General features: G+C 47.5%; 1 protein-coding gene across 1 annotated transcript in view; it reads right to left on the bottom strand.

Moving 5' to 3' along the window:
* WLS (Wnt ligand secretion mediator) overlaps positions 1–11,280 on the bottom strand; it is a 28,013-nt gene extending 16,733 nt beyond the window's left edge. Inside the window, exon 1 of the mRNA XM_064664901.1 lies at positions 11,083–11,280. Within this exon, the coding sequence (XP_064520971.1) occupies positions 11,083–11,188 (106 nt within the window). The 5' untranslated portion in view covers positions 11,189–11,280. The remainder of the gene's footprint in view (positions 1–11,082) is intronic.
* Between the last annotated feature and the right edge of the window lie 6,662 nt (positions 11,281–17,942).

The raw sequence follows: 17,942 nt of genomic DNA, 5'->3' as shown, positions 1-17,942 counted from the left end.
CCGGATGGATAAACTAATCCTATGTAATACAAAGTTGTGAAGTGAAATTTATTAACCCCCCTCCCTCCCAAAAGTTCAGCTCTTTTTAAAATGAAAGCCAGGCTTGAAATTCCAAAAATTAGGTGCAAATTTAACCTAGTAAAGTAAAACATGAGGAAATTTAGTTTAGGATGATGAAAGGGAGTTTGGCTTTATATCAGGAGAGATTTTCCCAGGACTCAGTAGGGAAAAACATATGAAACAGTGGGACTGACTGTGAGTGATAAGCATTAGAGTGTCTCTAAACTATGGATTAAAAGAGAAGCAGCACACAGATTAAGGGACATTCAGATGTATAGAATAAGAGATACTTGATGTCAAAGTCCTCAGAAAAAGGACACCACGGTGCTCATGTGAAACTGGGGAGAAGGTGCCCAGGCCAGGAGCTCCTGCAGAAGGTGATTTTCATGTTGTCACCATCCAGGTTCTGACAGATGGTCCAGGACTTCCCAAGCAGATCCTAGCCCACCAAAAAACTCCAATATTCAAATGAGAGAAACACCCCCAAGCTGAGCATCGCCCTCCCACCCCCCAGCCCCAGGTTCCCAGCCCTGCATGCGCTGCTACATCCAGATGATTCAGCCCTGGCTCCTGTGTAATTTGGACACAGTAAGATCATCCCAGCAGCTCTGGAGCTGGTTGGGATCCCAGCCAGGAACCCTGTGGAGCACCTTCCCCAAGTGCCACCTCGTCACACGGTGACATCCGCGCTCCTTCCCACGGTGGGGAGGTGACTCAGTGAGGGCTGCAGGAAGTTATTCAAAAGCCTTGTTTATAAACTGCATTTTTTCCATTTTTTGACAGCACTGAGTCTGTTTCAGCTGCAAAGTCGCAGTGATGCCACACAAGGGTGGGCTCAAGGGGATTTGCATTGCTGGGTTAATGGTTGAGCTCAACAGCCTTGGAGTGCTTTTCCAACCTAAAGGATTACATGAATACTTGTGGAATCCAACCTAAATTATCCCATTCATACCTGCTCCTGATCTCAACCCACAGTGTATACATTGCACTGCTGCATCCCAAGCTCTCGCTGCATCCAGTGGTCCCCCAGGAACCACACAATGCTCATGCATCAAAACAGCCCCCCCCAGCCAAGATATTGAGATATCAGAAAGAAACAGCAAAATAGAATAAAATAGAATATAACAAAGCATTCAACAAACAAACAAAAATCAAGCCAAAGTCCAGGGTAACAGAACACTTTTGTGACATGCCCATAGTGCATAAAACACTGCAATAAATGTTGATTCCTTCATTGTGCCTCAATGCAGAACACAGCAACCACTGCTAAAACTGCAGCTGGAAGGGAATATCAGGAATCTTGTTGTGAAATAAGGCAGACATTCCAGCCAAGCTCTGAGCTTTTCAGCTCTGATAGATTCTGTGTGATTTCGAAGTAGGTATTTCTGAATTAAGAGACATTGTTCCTTCTACAGAGAAGCCGAATGTTTCTTGCTTTGATGCAACTCATTATAGCCATAAATACATGTTTTCATCACTGCCTGATTATGATTTTAAACACTTGGCGTGCTCCCTCCAGCCTCCCCTCTGCCAAAGTTACAGCTTTGAGGAGCAAGAGACAATTACTATATATATTCCTCATCAGGAACTGTGCACCAAACAAACGTCGGCACTTGGCTTCCATCACTGATTTGGCTCCTGTCCCATTAAATTCGAGTGAGTGTTGAACCAAGTGGAAAAAAATGCTTTGTGAAGCTGCAGCCAAGTCAACTAACAGTATTACAAAGTGCTATGCAAAACAAAGCTCGCACCAAGGGATTTGGGCTGTGCAGCGGTGCCAAGGCGGCTGCTCCCAGCCCTGCTGCCTTTGGCTGGGGGAGGCTCCATGTATTCCATGATATATGTTAGCCTGTAAATAATTAAATAGCTCTTGGTGCATAATACAGTGGAGAAGCCTCAGCCCGTGTTCCAGCTGCTCGCTGTGGGAATGCAGGTACCACCTGAAGTAACCGAGGAGCAGGGCTGCCATCACAGAGGTTTGGGAGATGCCAGTCAGGAGCGCAGCTCTCCGGGAACCAGCCCTTCGAGCCAGGGCTGCCCAGGGAGACCCCAGGAAAGAGTCCTGGCTCCAGAGGGCAGGAGCAGCCATGGGGCAGAGACCCCTCATGCCAAGGAGTTCAATACCAGCAGTGCCAGATGCCAAAAGCTGTAGGCAGGAGGCTGCTGGACCTGCCAGGACTGCCAGAGGTTTGGAATGGTTTGGGTCGGAAGGGTTCTTAAATCCCATCTCATTCTACCCCCTGCCATGGGCAGGGACACCTTCCACTAGAACAGGTTGCTCCAAGCCCCATCCAACCTGGCCTTGGACACTTCCAGGGATGGGGCAGCCACAGCTTCTCTGGGCAACCTGTGCCAGGGCCTCCCCACCCTCACAGGGAGGAATTTCTTCCCAATATATCTGACCTAAATTTCCCCTCTTTCAGTTTAAGCCCATTACTCCTTGCCCTATCACTACAGTTCCTGAGAAAGAACCCCTTTCCAGCTTCCCCCTCCAGCATGGATGGTATAAACACATTTGTCTTAAAGGTACGAGGCAACCAGCATGTGCTGCTGGGAAACGGGGCAGCTCTCTCTGCATCGTCTCCAGCAGAGCATGTGGAGTTGCTCTGCTCACTGGAGAAGCCCCAGGATATCCCAAATTCCAGGGGCACAGCTGATCATGCTGCTCCGTGTGATGGTTTTAGCCAGGGAATACCTGGAAAGCCAGACACCTTCAGCAGTGTGGCCACCACTGCCCAGGGGAGGGCTTTGATGGACTGTCAGAGCCACCCGAGCAGTGTCTCACAGACTAAAGCAACTCCTGCACAGAACTTCATATTTTCCATTCAGCCAGGAGGTCAGAGCAGGGCACTCAGGGTCTGATCCCTCCAGAAAACAAGACCCAAGGGTCTTAACTCAGGAGCAAAAAAAACCAAACAATAAACAAAAACAAACAAACAAAACAAAAGAAAACCAAAACCCAAACAAAACAAAAAACCCACACTGTTTTTCTAGTTCTAGACTTAAATCTTTAGAGAAAAAATGTCTATAAATGAGCTCAATTTTTCAGCCTTTTTGTTTTAGAGTATTACATACCCCTACAGTTGGGTAAGAGCCACCATCACTCAGTATTTTAATTTGAATAATTAAGTAGCTCCCCCAAAAGCTCCTGTGATGAGGCCTCAAATAATTCCTTCCTCCTGCACACAAGTTACACGCAAATATCCCCCCCTCCCCAGCCCACACCTCTGTGATCCACATTTTGCACCTTCTCATCCCGAGCACCTCCAGCACTTCCATTAACCACCGACCCTTGCTCCCGCCCCATAAACAAGCCCTTTGGAAACTCTCAATTGCATTGTGTCCACATTGATTAAAGCCTGAATCCCCCTGACCTCGGGGGGATTTAACTTCTCCCGGCCCCGGGAGCATTCTGCTTTTCTACTCAATTACCCCCTTCCGCGCCAGCCAGCACTTCCCAGCGAGCACACACAAAGGGCTTCTGCTTCATTACCCTAACGACTGCAGGGTAGGAATAAACAAGCTAATTTATCATGGGCAGACCCGGCTTTGCCGACTGAAACAAGCACAATCTGAATAGCATCACATATACCCTTATTTTATATATATATATATTATATATATATATATTTACTGCAACATGAAACTTTTCCATCTCCCTCTTCCCTGACCTCAGTCCCACCAGTTTAATATATTTGAGTGGCACACAGATCGCTATTTTTTATTGCTAGTTACTGTTTCACAAAGCCTTTTTCTGAACACTGCAGCAGCTTTTATATGCAGAGCTACTGTATATTTAAATAATTCATCTTTAAAAAAATAAACCACAAAAAAAAAACCCCACTGCCTACTAGAGGCCCACTCCCCTTTGGAATGTTATTTCTTTGTCACCATTTAGCTTCAAGTTTTATCCAGACCAAAATACTTTCATAGCCTCAGGGCACCAATTCCATCATTATTTACAGAGAGAGTTCCCAGACATCCTACTGCAGCTGAACACCCTCATTCCTGTTGTCTCCAATAGATTTTCCAACACAAGTTTCTCTGTCTTGTTTCATTTCAGGCCATAAAAATGAACCTGTCCAAACTGTCAAAGTAGAGTTTGGGAGATTCCCAGCTCAACTCCATTGGATCAGACCAGAAACACTGTGGATGCCCATGACTGGAAGTGTTCAAGGCCAGGTTGGATGGGGCTTAGAGCAACCTGGTGGAAGGTGTCCCTGCCCGTGGCAGGGCATGGAATGAGATGGGATTTAAGGTCCTTTCCAACCCAAACCCTCCCAGGATTCTGTGACTCCATAACCACAGAACCACATATTCTTGTGTGCACAATCATGGTCAGAGGGGTGGCTGGTTGTGTTTTTCCTCAAGGACAATGCTTCTCCAAAGCTACTTTTTCAGCTTTGAACTGTGCTATCAGAAAAAAAAACCCTTCAGAGGAGCCCAAACTGGAGATTCTCCCCCCACAATCAGTTCCCAAGGAGCCACAGGAACAGCCATGCCAAGAGCCTTTAGAGCAGGGGGGTCCCAACACCCTGTGAAGCTGCTGCCACCCAACAGCAGCCAAAGGGCTCTAGGGGAACAGCCCTGATCCTGGAGATAAGGGATTATTCCCTCAGCCCCAGGCAAGTCACAAAGCCAGAAAATCCCAGGAGGCACAACTACATTTGCTGGGAGAACTGACTGAATGATCTCCATAATTCACATATATATGAAATAGCAGCAACTAAAGCAAATGAAGTGAGTGCTAGTGGAGTTCCCTAAATGCAGAAATACATATTCAAAAATATTTTATTTAAAAGAAGAAGAAAAAAGGGAGGTAGAACTGTTTTACTAATTGCAACAGACAGTCTGATCTTCTTCCAAATTGTCCTGTGTCAGGTTTCCACTGGGATAAAATGCACTTCCTGCAACGCCCAGCCAAGGTATGAAATCCCTGCAGAGGTCTAGGAGAACAGGAAGAGCTGTTGTTATCCAGCAGTTTTTCTCCTGAGCCTGAAACTCCCCAAGTTTACAGATAAGACACTTTGGAAACAGCCAATACTCAGATATGTAAAGGAATTCCATCTCCATGTGAATAGGCAGGCCCAGGTCCTGGCCCTTCCCCAGGGACACCTTGTGTCCTTCAAAGGCTTTCCCAGGCTATCAGAGAGTTATAACCCGACTTCAAAGGCCATAAATGTTATTTACTAAGGAAAAGACTTCCTGTTTAATGGCTTTCCCTTGCAAAGGGCAGAGAGACAGCAGGGTAAGTGCTCAGGTCATGTTTAAGTCCCATATCAACACAACACAACAGAGAAGCAGGAGGACCATCCCTGTCACCTGAGCTACAAGGCACAGAGTTCCCTAATGCATCTATCCCAAGTTGACTTAGTTTAGAAGTGATGCAGCTGCAAGAAGAGATAAAAAACAGCACCTGAGAGGATTCCCAGCTCCTCAGGCCCCTGGCACTACAGTTCCTGCCTGGGAACTCTCCATTTCTACCACTTCTGCCCATTCAGCTACAGTTACAGCTCTTAAAAAGAAGAATTGAGCAGACCTAAACTAAATAGACATGACCTTTCGTGTCTGCTTTTTCTTCAGCTCCCAGTGCTTCTGCCAAGGCTGCAGCACTGCAGGAATGTGTCTATACAGAGAATCTATTGGCATTCATGGCCACGGAGCAGCACCGACCATCTCCTGGAGGGGCCCAGGATGAAAGGAAGTCAGGCACACAAAAATGCTCTTTGTCCCTGTCTGCAGACACTCTTTCCTTGCAGGCTGCACCACATACCTTGGAAATCCGAGTGCCTCCCCTGTCAAAAGATCAGTTCAGCCCTAAGAAGGTAATGAAATCCCAGGAAAGAAAATTAAATCCTGGAAACTCGGCACTCAGGAGCCAAATCAGACATTTAGATAATGAGCTGGGATTGTGGAGAGCTGCTCAGCCATGGCCACACATGACTCATTATCTCTCCAGGCGAGACACACAAGGAAGTTTGAGTTGCTCCAGTCACAACAATTGTGTCTTTCAAGCCTAAGCCTAGGGAAGGGAGCAGTGAACCTGCACTTTTTTAAACGCATCCCCCTAGGCCCAGAGGACTCGTGCTACATAAATACCTCCACTTTTCCAATCAGTTAAATTTCTAAAGTGTACAGTTGGGCACCAGACTTTCAGCTCTTTTAATCACAGAGAGTTCTCCACTCCCTGGGCTTGTCTGAACCAAAATAAGATAATCTCTGACTTGGGATGAGGCATCTTTGGAGTCATAGAACAGTTTGGGTGGAAAGCACCTTGAAAATAACTCACAGAAAATAAATTACTGAAAATCACCTTTTCAATTAAAAAAACCCAGATTTTTGAAGCAGGGATGTTGCTGCACAGAGCTCCGGGCTTTTTTCCTCTTTAAAATACTGTATATATAAAAGAATTCCAGGATGTGCAAAGGGATTAGAAAGAGGGACACCATAACTTCCAGAAGATACACAGAGGAAGGTAATTTGTAATCAAAAGCTTTGCTTTCAAAACAACCAGGATCAACACTAAATCAAGTCAGATTTCATACACACAACTTCCGCCACCTCACCAGCCGCCAGGAGAGGACACAGGTGTCCCAGCTCAGCTTTAGCCTGAAGCAGTTCTGGTGTGACCTCCATGGGAACATACTGGTCAAAATCCCCAGTAACAAGCACGGCCAGATGGATGCTGCAGCTGGTCCAGCTGTGGGAATCATGGAATTGTTTAGGCTGGAAAAGTCCTCTCAGACCATTGAGTCCAACCATTCCCCAGCACTGCCAAGGCCACCACTAATCCATGTCCCCAAGTGCCACATCCACACAGCTTTTAAATCCCTCCAGGGATGAGGACTACACCCCTGCCCTGGGCAGCTGTGCCAGGATTGGACAACTTTTCCATGAAAAAATGTTCCCAATATCCCATCTAAGCCTCCCCTGCCACAACTTGAGGCTGTTTCCTCTTCTCCTGTCCCTTGTTCCCTGGGAGCAGAGCCTGACCCCCACCTGGCTCCACTCTGCTGTCAGGGAGTTGCAGGGAGCCAGAAGGTCCCTCCTGAGCCTCCTTTTCTCCAGACTGAGCACCCCCTGCTCCCTCAGGTACTCCTGGTGTTCCAGACCCTTCCCCAGCTCTATTCCCTTCTCTGGACTCACTCCAGCCTCTCAATGTCTTTCTTGTTGTGAGGGGCCCAGAACGGACCCCAGGATTTGAGGTTCAAGGTTTGTCCGCGTGCCGAGTCCAAGGCTGTCACAGCTCCCAGGCCTGGTGGCACCCGGGAACAGCCACACCATACCCAGAGAAGGCAGAACACGTGAGGGCTCCTGGGAACACTGTGACTGTAAATCAGCATCAGCCTCATTTCTCACAAACGATAACAGGAAACATTCCTGTTGATCCCAGTCCCCTGTAATTTATGCATGCCATCATTCATAGCAGGATAGTGAAGACAAGGCTGCATTATGACAATTTTATGGATCATGTTCTATCTCCTACTGATACATCCCAACTGAACACATCACACACAGCCCAGAAGCGTGACCTTCAAACAAGATGTTTTCCACGAACGGAGCAGACACGAGGAATTCTGTGGGGTTTGAAGCAGTGACAGCCCCACTTGTCTGGAGCCAACAGCTCATTACCACAGCACAACAATACAGAAACAATCAACAAAATGATCTTTTGAGGTCTTTTCTCCCTCTCTGGCTTTGCAAAGCTCCCTTAGAAGGCCAGAGGAGCTTCACCCCACCAAGGGAATGACTCCTTTACATATCCATCTCATGCTTTGCCGACAGCTCTAACCAAAACCCACACGAGAGCTGATAAGATTGCTGCTGCTAAATAAAAGAGCTGTTGGAAATGTGGAAGTCATATTAAAACTGGCATTTTGCAGGTGACTGTTCAAAAACAAGCTGGGGAACCACCAGCGGCAGAACCCCCTGATTTCAGGCAAACAAAGCTTTGTCATGGTTGTTTTATCAGGTACCAACATGCTGCATTTGGGTATTTTGGACTTGCACTAGTAATCTGTTAAAATAGAGCACTTAGTCATTGTTTTGAAACATGACCTAAGTGCCTGTGAAGGGAAAGGCTTTGCAGCCCTGTCTCACTCGTGTACGTATTTTGGTTTGTCTAGACCTGAACAAACTAAAATAAGTAGATTTTGGTGTCTGTTCGGTGGATCAAACCAGACCAGGACATTATTTCAGCGACACCTCTGCTCCCATCCCGCCCTGTGTCACCTCTGGAGCGGTCACACCATGTCCCTGCTGCTGGAGCTGGTGGCACAGCCAGCTTCACTCCCCTCAAGACATCGGCCACTGGCCCCTCCTCACCAGGTGCCTCTTAGGAAACACTACGTGCTCAGAACTAACTAAAGGGGCAGGACCCCACTGCTGCAAGCCCAGGGTCAGTCACTGGATCAGTTTCCAGGGATACAGGGAGCCCAACAAGATGTGATCCAAGGTGGTTTCCTAGGAAGAGCTGCACGCAGACCCCCAGGCTTCGATGCTTTGCTGTGTCTCACCCTGCCAGATGTTGGGAACCACACCTAATTTACACACAGAACTTAGTGTTGCACAAGCACCAAATATCCTTGGGCTTCCAGCTCCCACAAGGGCTGGCTGGGAGCTGTTGGAGCCTGAAGAGAGGGAGGAGGCTCTAAACTCCTTGAATGCATCAGGAGTGGTAAATACTGTGGAGGAAAAACCAGTTTGGGTGATTGATTAGAGCAGTTTGATCTGATAGAAGACCAGAAGTTGGGATTTCCAGTAATTAAAGAACTTTCTCCTGCAGTAACTCCTTAGGACATGGCAGCAAATAGAAGATGCACTTATTCCAACAGGATGAGGTGCCTGAGTTTGTGCAGGACACTGAACTCAGCCCAAATCACTGTCTCTGACGGCAGAAGAGCTCCTTGGCCCCAGCCCAGCCAACCTGTCCATGCAGTTTTCCAGCTCCAGCATGAGCTGGGACCCCCATCCATGATGGGGGAACCCAAGGTGGATGGCCAGCAGCAGCAGCAGCCAGTAAGGCAGGGAATAAACCAGATGGAAAACTGAACTAACAGCATATAAATTCTTCAGTCTTTGAATCCCTACACACCTGAACAGAAACATTTGTCTTTTCCCTTATAAAGGCAACTATAAACATCTGTTTATCACATCTGTCCCCAGATGCCAGCACAAACAGGGCTTTCTGATCCACACATGCCTTTGGAACAAGCAGCTTTTTTAAACTTAGTAGCGAGAAACTACTAGAAAAGATGAAGTCTGGCTTCTCTGCACAGCACAGGCCAAGGCATTTTATCTCATGAATCAGTGGTGGGTTCAGTAACCTGCTCTTGAACCAGCTCTTAAAGAGAAAAAGAAAGGAAAAAAGCCAATCCTGATAAACTTCATATAGGTTCAGGCCTGCAAAACCAGAAAAACTGGGTTTTTTTCAGTTTGTGCCAGAGATTCCTTTGTGATAAAGAAGAAAGAGAATGAGGGAAACTGAAGTTTTCCAAAATTATGTTTAGTGGAATTTCTGTGGTTATTAGAAGCTGATAATTAGAGAGGCCACAAAGGCAAAGCACTGACAGGCACCAGGAACACCGAGTCTGCTTCCTGAGGAATGGCTGAAGGAATTCCTTCAATCTTTTTCAAATAGCCTAACTTTATTCTCCCAAAGAAGCACAACAAATTTTCAGAATGATGTGACTGGCTATCCACGGTCCTTCCCCAAGACCCCAACAGATGAGGGGAAGGGGATGAATCCCGGGGAACTGGCCCTGCTCCGGGAAGTGGGGGTTTGGATGGGGGACCCCCCGCAGTGCAGGACAGTCCTTCCCGGCCAGAGCAGGGCAACATTCCCACCCTGGAAATGGCCAAAGCAGCCAGATCCATACAACCATCGTTACAAGGAGCTGGCGCACAACTCAGCTGCTTTCTAGTAAAAAAAAAAAAAAAAAACCAAACCCCAGGACTGCCCCAAACCCGCTCTCCTCCATTTTCCTTCCTCCATCCCTCAGGGAAAGCTCCCTCCCGGAGGCAGCGAGAGGCAGCCCCCCATCGCAGGGCTGTGTCCCAATTCACATCCCTGCCTCCGGGAATGCTCAGGGATAAACACAATCTGGGCTTTAAAGTTCCCGGCGCGGAGGTTCGCGTGCGGAGCCTTGGGGAGGGCCCGGGAACGAAGCTCCGGGGGGGACGGAGCTCGGGGGTGTCGGGGGTGTCGGGGGTGGGAGGGAGGGATAAACCCCCTCCCCCAGCAGCCACGCGGGTTTTCCGTGAGCAGGAACAAACCAAGGCCAAGCTTACAAGGATTTGAGCTCCTCCGGGAAGGGGATCGAAGGGGAGATCCCCCTGGAAGAGGATCGGGGGGTGGCCGGGGGGTCCCTCTTGGAAAGGGATCGGGGAGTGAGGGGGTGTCCCTCCTAGACGAGGATCGGAGGGCAAAGAGGGGAAACGAGCCCGGACAAAGCGCGCGTGGAGCGGCGGCGCGGGGGGACCCAGAGCCGGGAAAACCCCCACAGTCATTCCTCTTTTTCTTTTCTTCCCCCCCCCCCCCCCTTTTTCTCCCTCTAAATTTTTATTATTATTTTTTGTTCTCCTCCTGGCAAGGGGGAGGTTTCCTCCCGCGGCCAGTTCGGAGGCCGAGGCACGGGGAGGGGCAGAGCCAAGAGCGGCGGAAAAACCCTTTAAAAAATAAATTATTATTATTATTTTTGAAGACAACTTTGAAACGCGAGGCTCCCTGCGCGATCCGTCGCCATACTGAAGCTTTCCCCCTTCCCTCTTTCTTTAAGTGCGGGCTGAAACCAAGCCAAAAAAAAAAAAAAAAAAAAAAAGAGAGGAACCAACACAAAAACTTTTCCCTGCCCGTCTCCCCCCGCAGCACCCGCGGGACGGGCACAAAGGGCCCCGAGCCGGGATCGCTTCGCTACAAAAGCGGGTAATGAGATCATGGGCGCGAGTCAGCGATACTGTAACAAGCACTAAACAAGAGCGGAGCGAGGAGGAGGAGGAAGGAAAGTGGCCCCCGGCACTCACCGATGAGCCCTCCCACCAGGAAGGCGATGACTTGGAACACGAGCAGGATGCCCCCGACGATGCAGAGCTTGCGGGTGCTCATGTTCTCGATGATAGCCCCGGCCATGCTGGCGGGGCGGGGGGCCCGGGGCGGGCTGTGCTGCGCTGTGCCCGGGCCGCGGGCAGCGGCAGCGGCCCCGCTCCGCCGCCCCAGCCGTGATTGTGCCGCCGCCCGCCGCCGGTGGCCCTTTAAAGGGGCTGCGGCGTCACGTGGCACCGCCGCCCCTCCCCGCGGCCTCGGCCCGCCCGGCACCGGGAACGGGAGAGGGACCGGCACCGGGAGAGCACCGGGGACGGCGGAGGGACCGCCACCGGCACCGGGAACGGGAGAGAGCGGGACCGGGATCGGGAACGGGACCGCGGGGACCGCCGCTCTCAGAGCCGGGAACGGCCCCGCCGGGGGAGCTCAGAGATCTCACAGTGCCACCCCTGCCATGGGCACGGACACCTTCCACTATCCCCGTCCAACCTGGCTTTGGACACTTCCCGGGATGGGGCAGCCACAACTTCTCCGGAAATTCCATCCCAGCCCCTCACCACCCTCTCAGGGAAGAATTCCTTCCCAATATCCCATCTAACCCTGCCCTCTGGCAGTGGGAAGCCATTCCTCCTTCTTCTGTCCCTCCAGGCCCTTGTCCCAAGTCCCTCTCCAGCTCTCTTGGAGCCCCTTTAGGCACTGGAAGGGGCTCTAGGGTCTTCCCAGAACCTTCTCTTCTCCAGGCTGAACAACCCAAAAAACACTATCACATTTTCTCCAATTTTCTTCCACCCTGTAGCTCTGAGCAATGCTTCATCAATCCTTCAGCATTACTGAGATTCATCCCAGTTGTTCACACCAAGCAGTTTACTCAGTTTTGCTCCCCTCCATTCATCCCCATCTCCCAGACATGGATGCTGTGTACCCATTCCACCCTCTGGAAAATGCTGGTCTCCTGCACTGAGCTCTGTTTACTCACATGTTCCTCTACATGACCCAGAACAAGCTCACCACCCCATGCTATCACCTGGTAGCAACAGGACAAGGGAAAATGGTTTTAAACTGAAGAAGGCTCCATCTAGATTAGATATAAGGGAGTTTTTTACAGTAAGGGTGGTGAGGCCCTGGCACAGGTTGCCCAGAGGAGCTGTGGCTGCCCCATCCCTGGAAGTGTCCAAGGCCAGGTTGGATGGGGCTTGGAGCAACCTGGGATAGTGGAAGGTGTCCCTGCCTGTGGCAGGGGGTGGAATGGGATGAGCTTTGAGGTCCATTTCAACCCAAACCATTCTGTGATTCTATGGGTTTTAGCATTAATGCCTTCCAGCAATTTACTGGATACCACAAACACCTATGTTACACTTTACAGTTACATGTGGAATGATGGATGCAGAATATCATCCTGTATGACTGAAACTAGATGAGGAGTTGACAAAAACACTCCTTGAGGACAAATAAGCCATGAAAGGAAACAACTGGTGACAAAAATATGGACAGGAATTATCAAAATAAAAGAGGGGTCAAATATTAAGAATCACAAACCATTAATGAACTGAAGCAAATAACAAAAAAAAAAAAAAGTTTAGAAGAAACAAATGCAAAACCCCAACAGACATCACAGTGAGATTGGAGCAGTGTTGGCAACCCTGTGTGGTGACCCCGTAGCTGAAACTCCCAGGCTTCATGTTCAGTTTTTCCAGGACACAGAGAACTCCTGTGTGCTGACCTGCCTTGCCCAGCCTCATGGGAGCCTTGTATCCACTCTGACACAGGCCAACAGCACCAAAAATGAACATAGGAATTCAGGAAAGAGCAGGGAAACAGAGGACACAGGGCTTGGCTTTTTGGGAAAGACCCCACCAGACCTTGACCAGTCAACATAGGAGCACTAGAACTGTCCATGCTCGGTGTTTTGTTGATAGAAGCTTGGGAATAATATAAGTTGGGATAAAGGCACCAGGGATAACTGCAGGGACAGTTTAATCTCTTAGGGTATTGCAAGTTTAATGGTTTTTTTACTTAGTTTTAGCTTTACTTTCACATTACAGTTCTGACTTCATTGTTAAAAATAGCTCTTAATGGCCGAGTCCTTGCAGCCATTATGAACCCGCTCGGATCAGTCACATGGACGTGCTTCCAAAAATCAAAGCCTCTTAGTGGCTTTTTGCCAACACAATTAAAGACTTAAAATACCAAATACTTTATACTGAAATAAAATAAAAAAATCCCACATGGAACAATTGCTATTATAAAGGCTTCTTTTGAAACATCTAATAATAATTTTTTGGATGCCTGTCTAACACAGTGTTGATTCTGAGTGATGATTTTTGCTATTTTCTCTGTTGGGAATGGGACAAGCTTTTGAATTATGTTTGTTCCCTCACAGTCTATAACCACTGCCGACAAGGAGAGAGTCATACAAGTCCAGGCCACTCTTTGAGGTCCCAGTTATCCAAATGCAGGGAGCTGTGTGACCCCAAACATAGAATCATGGAATGGTTTGGGTTGGAAGAGACCTTAAAACTCATTTCATTCCATTAGACCAGGTTGCTCCAAGCCCCACCCAACCCGGCTTTGAACACTTCCAGGGATGGGGCAGCCACAGCTTCTCTGGGCAACATCTTTGGAGCCACAAGTGCCACTAAATCCAATCTGCCTTAATGACTCTACAAAAGTTACACGGGGCAATATTCTGTGAAATGTCCCATTTGTTCTAAGCAATTTATTTCTGGGACAAAAATGTAAGAGGTAGGGCTCAGATCCTGCCATCAGAAAAAAAAATCTGAAGTGAAAAAAGCAAAATAAGTAAACCACAGGAAACAATTCTTCACATTTATAAGGCACTTTCCATTTCTACTCCCTTCCTACATCTTTAATACTACAAAGTTTGGAGACATTAATCACATGTGACTTTTGACACGTGTTCAAGGGGCGTAGAGAGCACATTCCAAGGTGACCACACACAGAATGGCACCAGAGAGGAACCAGCCATGCTTTCCAGCTGTTCACAAATCAGAATTCCTGTCTCTGAAAGGTCTCCAGAATCAACCGTCTGGGAACTCATCCACTTGCTGCTTCTGACATTATTTTTCCTGCCTGCTTTAGGCTGTTTGGAAAGCTCAGCTTTTAAAATAGCTGTGCCAGGGTCAGCCCCAGGCAGGAGGAGGAGCTTTCCACACAGAACTTTTGGCAGGGCTGGGCCTAGAGCCCAGATTTTCAAAGGGCTTTTGCTGCCTAAAGCTGTGGGTAAGGGCTCAGTGGGAATTCCACAAGCTCCTAAGGTTTGGTGCTGCATGTCTGTACTACAAGTTACTGGAGAACTTCTGAGGAAACTTTCTTTGGATGCTCAGTTTGCACACAGAACTACCTCTCGAAGTTTTGCTATTTCTTCTCCTCTTGTCCATGTCACTTGGATGGTTATTAGGAATAATTTGGGAAAAAAAAGTCAGAAATTAACGATCTTTTCCAAATACAACTGTAAAAGGATATATGGACTCTGGTTTTCAGGGTGTTGCTTGATGCTACAACTGCAGGTTCTTGTTTGGTTTGGGATACACCCGAAACATTACAAAATTCCTCATAATAGTAAATAAGGTGCAGTTTAAAAATTATTGAAAGTATTCAAAAGCCCTGTTTATTTCTCAGTATTAACTGCTTTTAAAGGTAAATTCCTAGTTCTGTTCTCCTGCAAATACTGATAACACGGAAAATGTTCTCACCGAGCAGGAAAAGGGCGTTTTTTGTTATTTCCAGCACACGGATGGTGAAGAACATTTTCTCTTTGTAAGAAAAGCCTTTTCCATGGTTTATTAAGGTACCCAAATGTAAAGCTTAGTGCAAACAGATCAAAACCAGTGTGTGGGGGTTGAGATTGGTGAGAGGGCAGAGATATACAACTTGTAAGTGCCCACTGTGGTTGGGATTAGGAAGAAAATCGACAGGAATGCAGTGTTTCATCTCAAGCAGCCCCACTCTAGAGTGCAAATATTGTGAGTGATTTCCAAGCCTCATTGTAGTTCAAGGCAAACATTAATTCACTGATTAGGAACCAGGAAAGCTAAATTTTGCCACTGTTCCTACATCTGGGAACTCAGAGCTAGACTTAATATTTCATAGAATCACAGAATTCTTCAGGTTGGAAAAGCCCTCCCAGACCATCGAGTCCAACCTGTGCCTGATCCCCACCTTGTCACCCAGCCCAGAGCACTGAGTGCCACGTCCAGTCATTCCTTGGACACCTCCAGGGGTGGGGACTCCACCACCTCCCTGGGCAGCCCCTCCAATGCCTGAACACCCTTTCCAGGAAGAAATTCTTCCTGAAGTCCAATCTGAACCTCCCCAGGTGCAGCTTGAGGCCATGTCCTCTTGTCCTGTCACTTGTTACCCAGCATGAGACCTTTTACTGAAGTGCCACACATCCTGCAAGGTCTGAGATTTCATGCTGCTCTTCAGGCATTAAATATGCAGCCCAAAGCTCCATCTCTGCCAGGAGTCACAGACTCCTCACATAATTTCTTTGATAACAATATGGCAAGAGCGAAAAGAACACTTTGTAAGGGAACTACCTAGCCACCCTGATTTTAATCATAGAATCACAGACTGCTTTGGGTTAGAAGTGACCTTAAAGATCATCTCATTCCAGCCCCCTGCCATGGGCAGGGAACCTTCCACTAGAATCTGAATCTTTAATCTGAAAGCACACAATGACCACAAACAGTTGAGAACAGAAGACCTACACAGAACTCCCCAAACGCACACTCCCCATCATTCTGCACTTACTGGACTCCTCAGCAGAACTGGGAGGGTGACACTGTCCAGCTTAGGTCCTTCAGAGCCACTGTCTCCACTCCACAGTCCCTGTCCTGGGCTTCCTCAGTGAGGAACTGGGCAAGCAAAGCTACAGCTCATCAGGTGTGGACCAGCATCTAAAAAACATTGAAAGAACAGTCCCTGACAACTCTCCTGATGGCTTTTCTCTGATATGCTTTCCATCAGGTGACAAAGCTTTTCTCACATAAGGATGAAGCTTCAGTAGAGTCATAGAATGGTTTAGTTGGAAAGGACCTGTGAGACCATCAACTTCAGCCATTCCCCCAGCACTGCCAAGGCCACCACTAACCCATGTCCCAAAGTGCCACATCAACAAATAGAGGCATCAAGGCTTCCACTCAGTATGTGAGAAAAAAGCAAACTGATGATTTGACAGAGCACATTTCAGCCTGACAGTCTGAAAGTGCAGACTTGTGATATCCTGAAGGAGAGCCCAATAACAGCGCATTAAAATAATTTATTAAAGACTGTTCAAACTAGATTTTAAAGTTTTATTTATAGTCTTTACAATTACCATGTGGTTAAATAGCTCAACCCCTCCAAATCTGTGGAAGTCTTTTATTCAAGTCTGCCAAGATGTCTTTTTCAACCATTACTGCAATCATCAACAGGCAGAGTTCCTGCAATGGGATATCTGACAACTACAGGGAAGATTCATCATTAATCAATCACTAAATTTCCAAGTTCTTCCATCCAAACCTCTTCCATAACATACTGATTATCTGGCAGTAAGAACAGCTCTACTTGAATCCTTCTATTTGATTGAGTAATCATCTGGAGGCCCAAAAGACTGCTCTCACCAAAACCACTCCTAACAGCTCCCACCCTCCCATGGCTCCCTCCCACCTCTACAAAATCAATTTATAAAAAGCCACAGCTCCAAAGCCACAGAACTCAGGTGACTCAGAAGGTTTTGCTAATCCACAGACAGGGGCTGACAATGCTCCATGTTGGCCTGGACTAAACTTGTGCCAGATCAAAGGTTTAGGTTTGGGTGGTCAGTGTACAACCAGCCAAAGATGTGCTCAGCCTCTCACAACCTTTTTTGTGGACCATTTTTCCATTTGCTTCTCCTCAGTTCTCATGGTAATGCAAGCTTGAAGCTCTGCTCTTTTGTTTTCCATCCAGACTGTCACTGTAGCTGGGCCTCTCCTCAGACTGAGTCTCCCACCTTGCACCAAACTTCTGTGATGACTTTTACCACGGTCACCCCACCTCTCACAGGGCTTCTTGCCTCGTGTTGAACCTCCACATCAAACCCGACCCAAACCTTGTCTGGCATCTGCATCCCTCATGGCTTTCCTTTCCAAACACCATTCCTATCTGGCATTTCTCTACCTACTTGTTTGTGTTTCCATCCCCTCCAGTGATGGACGTCACCGTTACCAGCTCAGACACAGCACGGTTGGATTAAGAGGCTCCAAGGCATTGAATATCCCAGTAGGCACCACACATGGGAGCATGGAATATTGAGATGGCTTCAAGCATCTATCCAGGCTGAAGGCTGCTTTTTCTGGTGCGTGACCTCCTCAAAAGAAAGCAGAGAAGGCTGTATTACTAACAGATATGGAGACTTTATTATTAAAAATGACGCCCAGCATCCTATCTTGGCACAATAGGATTAGCAAAGGTAAATTCCTTTTAAAGCCTGAATTGTACAATTGTTTGTAGCAAAATCTTCGTGGTTCAATTGCTCCTATCAGTGTTCAGAATACAACAAATTCCAGGGTTTGACAGCTTCCTGTAATTTCTCTGTTAAGCTTTTATATTCCCATGAATCCAAACCATCCCAAATTTAGCACTGAAAATCAAATTAGCAGATGCTAAATTTAAAAAAAAAAATTTAAAAAGTGCCATTTTTTCATATTCCCATAATAAGTGAACAAATGCACATGGGTTGACTGTTGATACTGGTGATACCTGCTTTAGAATTGTAACACCAAGCAACATGCTCTAATTCAATTTTAGTGAAGGCTGGTATCAGTTAATTAAGGCATGAGAGATTTAATCAAATTCC

Source organism: Pseudopipra pipra, chromosome 9 (assembly GCF_036250125.1).
Source record: "Pseudopipra pipra isolate bDixPip1 chromosome 9, bDixPip1.hap1, whole genome shotgun sequence".
Taxonomy (NCBI): Eukaryota; Metazoa; Chordata; class Aves; order Passeriformes; family Pipridae; genus Pseudopipra; species Pseudopipra pipra.
Note: the sequence above shows the minus strand (reverse complement) of the source record. Positions and strands in the feature narration are given on the sequence as shown.